Source organism: Medicago truncatula, chromosome 1, assembly GCF_003473485.1.
Source record: "Medicago truncatula cultivar Jemalong A17 chromosome 1, MtrunA17r5.0-ANR, whole genome shotgun sequence".
NCBI classification, from domain to species: domain Eukaryota; kingdom Viridiplantae; phylum Streptophyta; class Magnoliopsida; order Fabales; family Fabaceae; genus Medicago; species Medicago truncatula.
The window spans coordinates 48546032-48556143 of NC_053042.1; the positions used below are offsets into that span (position 1 = coordinate 48546032).

Below are 10112 nucleotides of genomic sequence, written 5' to 3' on the forward strand. Positions count from 1 at the left end.
TTTTCCAAGACAACCGAGTTTAAAGAGACAAGGGGACTTTACAACAGTGGTCGTAATATTTTTTATAAGAAGCCAATAAAGTTTTTCATTAAAATAAAGCTCACCCCAAAGAGTATGTACCTAGGTCTCCCAGACAGCGGCGTGGAGTGGCCGACCCCAAAAGTGGGATAGCGAGTAGCGGGATCGTCAGGATTGATCATTTTTTGGACAAATTACATGATAAATATAAAATATAAACAACCATATATTTAATATAAAAGTAAACAAATAACTCAAAGCTCATGAAACATTCATAAATCAAAACACAAGTCTTAATCAAAACACTCAAACATGATAAATATAAAATATAAACAACCATATATCCAATTCCAGATACTTATAAAAGTCATGGATTGGTCGGGAATCTCTCTGTCGTGGTTTTCCCCTGGACTGCTCCGCTCCTCTGGGATTGCACCGGGATTGACTACCTAGGTATGTACAAACAATTTGAATAGAGTCTGATATATTAAAGAACACCACCAGACACCCCACAACTAAGAACCAATGTCGAATAGCACCTGGACCAAATTGCCTTGGCCTACAATAGAGGTGCAAGACAATTTTCACTCCTAGTTCTATAAAATTAAGAAAGGGAATACATTAGTGAGGGTGATGTGTTCTTTGTCAATGACATGTTCAAAAGCAAGTTCTATAAAATTAAGCTAGAGACTGGCTACACAAAGGGAATCTGAACATGAGAAATTACAAACTCGAAAGAATGTAGAAGAGGATAGAAGGCCTCAAATTGATGTAGCAATTGTGAGGATAATGAAATTCAAGAAGCAGTTCATAACAATATTATAGCAAAGTTGACAGAGGAGTTAAAGTCATTATTCCTTCTTAATCCAACAAAGATAAAGAAAATAATTGAATCTCTTATTGAAAGAGATTACTTGGAGAGGGACAATATTGACAATAATTTGTATAGGTATCTTGCATGAAGAAATTAAATGTGGTGACTCTTCTTTAGTAGATATTAAAGTGAGAGGTTCGAAGAAGTCAAATTCAAACTTAGTGTTACACATTTGTTTCTATAATTAGTTTTATAAATCAAATGATTTGGGCCTTCTATATTTTTTTTTATAGCATTGCAGTTTTATTTGAGAGTTCTAATATTATTATTTGAATGTAATTGTTAGAAATTCTAGTAGTCTTCATTATGGCTACCTTGCATTGAACTTCAGTGCATCTTTTGGTACCTTCATTTGATGTAAAGAGGTGTGTTGACTGTTGAAATCCAGATCCTATGTAGATGAAAATTATGACCTAGTCATTATAAGTTATAAAATTATCCCTTGAACTAGTTTTTAAGGTTGAGTTAGGCTTAACTCAAATGATGTTGGAGCTTATTCATAGATATGTTGGACCCACACTTGTCACCTGTCATTCGTCAATGCATCAATCAGTTCTTTCATTGTGATGGACGCAGGCGAATGCGTTGTGATCCTACATAAATTGGAGATAAGGCTTGTGCTATTCTTACTCCTTAAGATGCCTTTTGAGGTAGACCTAGACTTAGCTCAAAATGGTATCATAGTTTATCTTTTGTTACTGACTTATTGGATCATTTACATTGTCTATACTCTATAGTTACTCATATTCGTCATTTGTCTGTGCTCACCCGTTTTTGTTATTTGTCTGTGCTTCATATGCCTCATGTTAGGAGAGATAAACACACAAATAATTTTTATGAACCTCCTAGGAGAAAATGAGAGAATCAAGATCCCTTGACAATTTCACTCAAAGTGAAAAGGCTTGAAAATTTAAACTTTCAACTACTATTGTTGACATAACTTCAGGACAAAATATTTAAGAAGTGGCATTCTCTGACATCTGATTTATGAAGGATTACTAAACAAGAAAATACATAGATTACATTATTTGGCAGTACAGAATCGAATAATTGTTGATAGCCTCAAATGTTACATCCTTTCAACCAGGACCCACTGTGGATAGTTATAGAATGAATGCATGTGGTTTTGCTATATGCATACAATCACATTTTACCAGCTAATGAGCTGGTTTGCCACAATTCTCCATTGTAAAATTAATCTGCTAACTGTATTCTGTCAATTTGTATGAAAACAAAAATACTTCAGTCTACATTTAGGGTCCTTAATGCTTGCAAGAACGGTGTAACATTCCTTTCAGAATTAGACTGCATTAATGAGAATTGTATCTACTAGCAAACACACACTTGTCTTAAATGGGGACATAAAAGAGGGGACCGATTGGTTTCAAGTCATTTGCTATGCTGGCTTACTAACTTTTGTCTCATGAAACTTTGTTTCTGTTCACTTTATCCGACAACAGTAGGGTCCCTTGTCTGTTGTTTTACAATTTCAGAAAGTTCCTTAACAAAATCATTTCATTCATTTTGAGATGACAATGACTTAGCCTTCATATACATTTCTTTAGGAGGTACTTTGTCCTACAACTTAATTAAACTTGTAATAAGTGTTTATGATACAAAAGCTTATTAAGACCAAACATATTGTTAGACCAGATTAGCTGTTTTAATAAATTATCTTGGAAAACTTATTAAGATGAATTGAAGAAATTATGAACAAATCATAGGCCTCTTTTATTTACTCTTTCAAACAAGTTATTTCAAAGACCCTTAAAAGTTAAAACCTCAACAAAGATTACATGCAGTACCTATCAGCTGTTAGTGGAGGAAAAAGCTTGAAATTTCCTTAACGTAAGAAACCTCATGATAGCTTTCTATATTTTTACAAGAATCTCATATCCTCATGACAGTTATTCTTTTAGATTCCAAAAGTATGTTTAACTTGTTATGGATAACAATAATGCCACGTATGTCAATGGTGGTGAACTTATGATTTAGCTTATCAACAATGTCTTGACTTTTATTTAAAAGGAAAAAGAACATGTCCATCGCTTTTTAAGTACATTTGTTTATGTGATCTTATTTTTTATTGCCACGTAGTGCTATTCAAATCCGTTTCTTTACACGTCTAATTTCCCAACAAGTTTTAATAACTTCATTTTTTTTTTCTCTATACCCCTCTAAGGCTCTAACAATATATCATGTCACTCTCTCTCTCTCTCTTTCGTCTTAAGGTGTCATTAAGGTCTGGATGTCCACTGATTTTTTTCCTTCTTTCATTCATAATTTTGCATTTTACTTGAGAATTGAGATCAAATCTCAAGTTTTATTTTGCATTTTAAATTTATAATAATCAATCATTCAAGTAATTTCATTGAGTATATTTCATTCAAAAAAATAGTTACTCATTCTCTAAAAAAGATAATATATATAGGTACTCATTATCTTCTCTATGAATGTTAACTAATTGCTCTGCTTTTACTCTTCCTTAAACAATAGTGGTGTCTATCTACATATAAATTAGAGGAATATTATTTCAACATCTAAAAATTGATGATATATTTGACCCCAGTATAAAATACATTACTTGTACAAAAAATAAAATACATTATTTATAACTATTGATTCAAAAAAAGAAAGGAAAAAACTAATAAAAAAATTAAATTTATCTAAAATATGTGTGTATAGACACACACACGCGGTGTTAGACAACAAAATAGTTATTCAAATCTAAGTAACATTTCTCTATAAATAATACGCAGATTCTAGAGCACGCAACACATTTGATTAAAGAGTGGAGACATGCAACACATTTGATTGAGAAGTGGAGACTTGTACAAAATATTCCCTTAGGTAGGGCAGCCCTTTCTACTACCAAATAGTAGGGGTCGAGTCGTTCAACTTCGCACCAATGGGCTAAACTGGCCCCTGGAAGGTATAAGTGTAATATAGACGCATCGTTTTCCTCATCGCTTAATAAGATAGGACTTGCTATGTGCCTAAGAGACAAAGAATGTAGCTTTGTTCTTGCTAAAAGCGTCTGGTTCTCCCCATTTTGTGCCATCGAAGTGGGTGAAGCGATGGGTTTGCATAAGGCATTTGACTGGGTGACAGACCTTTAGTTATCGATTATTTTAGAACAGGTTTAGATGATAATATTGAGTTTGGTTGTATATGTATGCATGTAAGCAGTTGTTTCAAAACAGTTTTCAAAACTCTCATGTCGAGTTTAGCCGGAGTCAAATATGGTTTATCACCTCTATACCGATGTACAACAACAACAACAACCAAACCTTATCCTATTAAATAGGGTCAGCCAAATAGGTCAAATTATGCCATAGTGTTCTATGATAAACCATATTTGGATCAAACTCATTAACCTATAAATCATTTCTTATAGTTTCTTTTATAATTTTTTTAGTTTTCATCTACCTCTTTTGATCCGTCTCTCTTTCAACATCTATAGATTTTCTCTTTACATGTCCAAACCACCTAAGCATATTTTCTACCGTCTTTTCTACTATATCGATGTACCGTCATGTATTTTGTTCCTTGCTAATGAAATGAATTGAAATTCTCTATAAATAATGTTCTGATAAAATATTTTTGTAAATGATTGCTTAGGTTACATGCACATAATACATAAGTACAATTATTTTATATAATTTAGGTTCACTTTATATATGTTGCAGGCTTGCAGCAGTTGAAATGTTATCATCAGAATGATGAAATCACCCGTTCAAAGTGGTTATATCCATCCAAATACTAATATTGCACAGAACAAAAAGACAATAAAATAATAGAGCGCATAATGCTTAAATATAAATTATAATCAACCACATTACACATTGCTTTTGTGAATAGTAATTTATTACATATAATTGAGGATTTGAACAAAATATACTTTTTCCAATTGGACATGTGTAATTTACAAAGATTCCCTCTGATTAATTTAGTTAACAAAAACTTAAATGGAACATTGTAATTCAATATAAAAGCAGTCTCTACATGGTTTTTCTGAATTCCTATTTTACTATATATACGAATAATATGGATGTACCTCTTTCTTGACTGTGATTTACTGATTTGATCATTAGACCAAGTCCAGAAACAAACCAACCCCCTTTATAAAAAATTTAAAGCAACAAATGATTAAAAAGGAAAGGTGAGGTTAACTAACCATGAAACATGACATTATGAGTATGGTGGGGGGCTCACATTCCTTTTTTCTTTTCTTTTACTTTTCTCATTTCCAATTATTAAAACGCATTGTCACTATCGGTTCAACTCTCAACTTGATCTTTTAAATAAAGTTTTGGGTTTGAGTTTTGTTGATAAAAAAAAAAAAGAGGAGTCTTATTTGAACAACTTGAGTGATAATGTGGTAACCATAAATTTACAAATAAAAGTAAACATTGACATGAAAACCAAAATAATATAGAGAAAGTAAAAATATAATCTAAGTATGAGAGAGAAAGATGTCACAAAATTTGCCACAAAATGGTTGTACAAATCATTTCTACAAAAAATGTGATAGAGGATCCACTAAAAGTGGCTGATTTTGGAAAAATTGTATGTCCCACAGAATAGAGATGGGTCATAAATGAATTTATAAATAGTAATACCCATTACCATACAAGCTGGATTTGTAAAAATAAATTAGACTCAATACTAAAACCTAATCCATAATGGTATCAAACACTATCTATTTAGGATCACCGTCATTCATATCCACCCACTAGGTCTAAGAGTTTATAATGTGACGGTGTGACACCCGTTATCTTACAAGTTATATTTGTAAGGATGAGTTAAACTCGACATCAAAAATTAATAATCAACAATAAAATGGTTAAAAAAGCTCATTGTCTCTTGCCAGACAGCCACTTGACCAATTCTTGGAGACTATATATTAAGGGTGGATGTGTGTACAAGTCAAAATATATGTGCATAAGAGAAGTGTCTTCTCTAGCTATACCTACCTTCTTTCCCCTTCCTTTGTTCTTTCAAATTTGAAAATTTTCCCTAAAAGAGCTGCAACCATGGAAATTTCACAGCCTCTTTCTATTGAAAGCTTCTCATACAGTTGGTTAGTGAACCTAAAACCATCATTAGAAAGCCTAGATAGCTCCTTTAGATCTACCCTAGATGCATATGATGAAACTTCCTTCATTGAGATGGATCCAAGAATGCCACCTTCTAAAAGATTCTTCATGAATTCACATGATTCCAACAAATTTGATTTTCCAACCTCACAATCCCCTCTTACTCTTGTTCATGCAGATGAACTCTTTTCTGATGGTTACCTTATGCCTTTTGTTGTTGAATCTTTGAAAATGGAAGAATATGAAGCATTAGACTCCAATAATACAAGTCCTAATTCATCTTCACATGCACCAAAAGGTGTTGTTCCTAGATGCCATTCCTTAAAAAGATGCAGAACATTATCAAGAAGAATATTTTTGAAGTATTTAAATTTCTTAAGGCCTTTGTATAGAAAATTAAGAGGTCATAAATCAGGTTCTAATATTCCAACTGTTTTTAAAAGAGGTGAGGCTTCAATGAATAGAAGATACCATAATTCAGAATCATCTCCAAGAATTAGTGGAGCTTTTTCTGCAGATGGTTGGAGAAAGTCTTGTGATTCTGAAAGCTCAATACATGAGGCAGTTCTCCATTGCAAAAGATCCATTGGTATGCATAAGCTTTTCTCACTATAGAAGTCTGTAGATTTTTTCTTGTGTACTAACATTTGACATTTCTTTTATGACAGAAAGAATAGACTAAGGATGTGAAGATGAATGAGATGCAATTAAATTTGATTCAGTGTTTTTTTGGATGGATGGACAGTGAGTTTGAAGTTTGAACAAATGGCAGTGACACCAGTGATTTACCGATGTTGTTGAAACTTCAAAGGGTGATTCTGTAAATTTTACCGTCAATCCAAATGAGCAAAAGTTTTTTATTTATATACTATGATGAAAAAGAGATGCCACTTTATTATTGTATCTAAGCTTTTTTATTTATCTTTTCAATTATGGTTCATGATAGTACAAATCAATGGAATAAAATCAAATTAAAAAAAGAAAAGAAAAAAGGAAATATGAACAAATAACAATCCCATGTGAGGTGAAGAAGAAGAAGTATGAGACCAAATCATCACCAGCCACTCATGTTGTCTCCATTCTCCTTTGGTTAAAGGATATGTGGTTGGTCGGTCATTATTCAAACAATGCATTCAAATTTCCAAAAAAAGAAAAAGAGATAATGTTCAATTTTATTTTTTTAATCTTGTTGATAGGGGGAGGGGAGGACCTCTTTTGCTGCAGATGAGAATTTGCTCTCTTTTTTTCTTTCTTTCTATTTTAGTATATGTATAGTTCCTTCAATAATTTTGGAACTAGAAGTTTAAGCTAGAAGAATCACTATGTCTGTATGTATATATGATATAAAATAAATATAAATAATGCCGACTACTACTTTTTTTAGATTTTCAGAGTAGACCCTTCATTACGTTATTTTTTCAATATACAAATACAATCCATGACATACCATGGTTATTTATTTTATCTTCACCTGAGTTTGAAGCAAAGAAAAACTAAATATATGAATGTGTTATTAGGATTGTCGCGTCATTTTTCGGAGATCAAAACTATTTGATTAGCTTTTAATTTACTCATTTCACGACTGAACATTTAATTTTAAAAAGAGGAAAAAAGTTCAAAATACCCCTTTTAAAAAGATTTAGGGTTCGGGGGTTAGTTACATAAAGGGAAGGTACCAGCACCCTTTATGTCTGTAGTAAGTACCTCTTGATTTTATTTATCTCTTGTGCTATAAACTTGCTTTGTTTAAAAAGAAATGGGATTAAAGTAATTTGAAAATAAGGACCTAAAGTCCTTTGCCTACGCACCCGTATCCGTTAGGGATCAAAATCTCGTTTTTGTGATTTTCGTGGTTTGTTTGCATAGAGTAAAATTATAACTAACGGAGCAAGAAAATAAAAGTGTAGGCACTTTGTGAGGACGTTGGATCACCACAAAGACCATTAACCTAAACTAAAGAACATAAAAATAAAGAATACACACACACACGCACACACGCACCTAAAACTATTAGGTTAAGCCTATTTACATTCTAAGGTCTGCAATAAAATAAATAAATTACATTAAGCCTATGTTTATATTCTAAATTCTGTACAAGACGAAGAGAAGTAAATAAATTACATAATGCCTAATTACATTCTAAATCAATGCGAGTTAAAAAAATAAAATAAAAAATGCGAACATAAAAATAAATATGTGAATGCTGGTAAATAAATAACATAAAGAGAAAATAAAATGCTAAAAAAAATAAAATAAAATGCAAGGGATATTTAAAAATGCGTGAAAATGATAAAAAATGAGATGGTGGTTACTAGTGTTATGAATATTGTGGATTGGATTTGTGCAGGTTTGATGTCGAATTGTAATGATTGAGATTGCAGGTTTTGAAAATTGGTTTGTGAAAATTGTTGGGTTTTTTTTTTTGTTTGTGAATTTTGGCCTCCCCTTCCGTTGTGTTGTGATTGCAGGCTTTATTTATTGTGTTCATGATTCGATTAGGGTTTGTTGAAAAGAGCAGAAAAATTGTGGCTTGGAGAGGAGGAAAAGCAGTGTTGTTACTGAGTTTGGGGACTGAGGCACGATTGTGAACTGGATTTTAGAATGATGAGGCGCGTGACAATTGTAACTTTGGGTCTGTTTGGTTAACCCCAAAAAGAGCTTTTAGCTTTTAACTTATAGCTTATAAGCTCGTTTGACAAAAAAAGCTCTGTTTGGTAACACTTTTTCACCATGAGCTTATAGCTTATTTCACGAGCTTATAAGCTATTTTTCAGAAGCTATTCCAAGTAGCGTTTGAGCTTATAGCTTATAGCTTCTCACTTTTTCTTCCAATCTTACCCTTATTATTTCATTTAAATTGTATTTTTATCTATTATAATTTTTATAATAAGCTATGTAATAAAGACTACTATCCCTTTATTTCAATTTTTGTATATATATCAGCTGGCCTTTTTTTTTTTTTTTGAAAAAATATATACCTTCGTTTTTTTTTTATGAAACAAAATACTATTATTCTATTAGTGTTACTTTTTTTTTTTGAGGTAAGTGTTATTTTCTTTATTCTCTGTTATTAGTATTACTCTATTAGTGCTACCTTTTTTTTTTTTTTTTTTGAGGTAAATGTTATTTTTTTATAAAGTGGAAACACTTAAATGATAATAAATATAAGATAAAATTTTAGTGAATAAAATTTAATTTAATTTATAATACATAGGATATATTAAATTAATAAATTTAAAGTATTTTTTTAAAGAAAAATTAGTTTACAAAATTACAAATACTTAAATTAATGATATAATTTTTATTATGAATTAAGAATACCCTTTATGTCATTTTACATTTATCAGCTAGTTGAACCGCTATTTTTACCAAACACTTCAGTTAGCTTATCAGCTAAAAGCTATCAGCTCAAAGCTATCAGCTAGCTTATCAGCTATCCGCTATTTTTACCAAACAGAGCCTTTGGATGAGGCGTGACAGACTTTTTTGGATTTTCATCAAATAATAATTAAAATAAAATAATAAAAAAATGACAAATAATAATAAGAAAAAGATTATGCAGACCTTTTGGACTTATCTAAAGAAAAAATGAAATAGTTAAATAAATAAATAAAGATTAATTAAATGATGTTTTTTTTAAAAGAATAAAAGATAGAAATTTTAACTAAAAATAAAATTATAGAGAGAAGAGTGTCCGACTCGGAACCAAAAAATGAGGTATTTTAAAATACCTCTCTGCCGAATTTTTTTCGAAAAAGTCAAAGACATAATCAGTGTCAAACGGTGTATGAATGTGGGTTCTTAGGTAAAAAATTGGAATATGACAGTACCAAAATACAATTTAGGCTTAATTGCACTTTCCCCCCCTATATTTTGCCAATTGTGCGATTTTGCACCCCATTGTTTAAAACGAGCGATTTTGCCCCCTATAGTTTTCCCCCTTTCTGATTTTATGGTTCCCATGATATTTAGTGTTGATGTGTCTGTTATTTATCAATTAATGCGTGCCACGAGTGTAATTCCATTTTTTAAAAAATAAAAAAAGAGATTTTGAGATAAGGAGGCACGTGAAAATGATGGTATTTTTATTAATTAATCTGAAAAATACCATTTTTTTTATT

General features: G+C 31.3%; 1 protein-coding gene across 1 annotated transcript; it reads left to right on the forward strand.

Annotated features, from left to right (window-relative positions):
• Positions 1 to 5806: 5806 nt before the first annotated feature.
• Positions 5807 to 6899, forward strand: LOC11434292 (probable membrane-associated kinase regulator 6). Its single transcript, XM_024786453.2, has 2 exons — positions 5807 to 6580; positions 6660 to 6899. The coding sequence occupies exons 1-2, from the start codon at positions 5809 to 5811 to the stop codon at positions 6671 to 6673; spliced, it is 786 nt and encodes a 261-aa protein (XP_024642221.2). The 5' UTR covers positions 5807 to 5808; the 3' UTR covers positions 6674 to 6899.
• The last annotated feature ends 3213 nt before the right edge of the window (positions 6900 to 10112 follow it).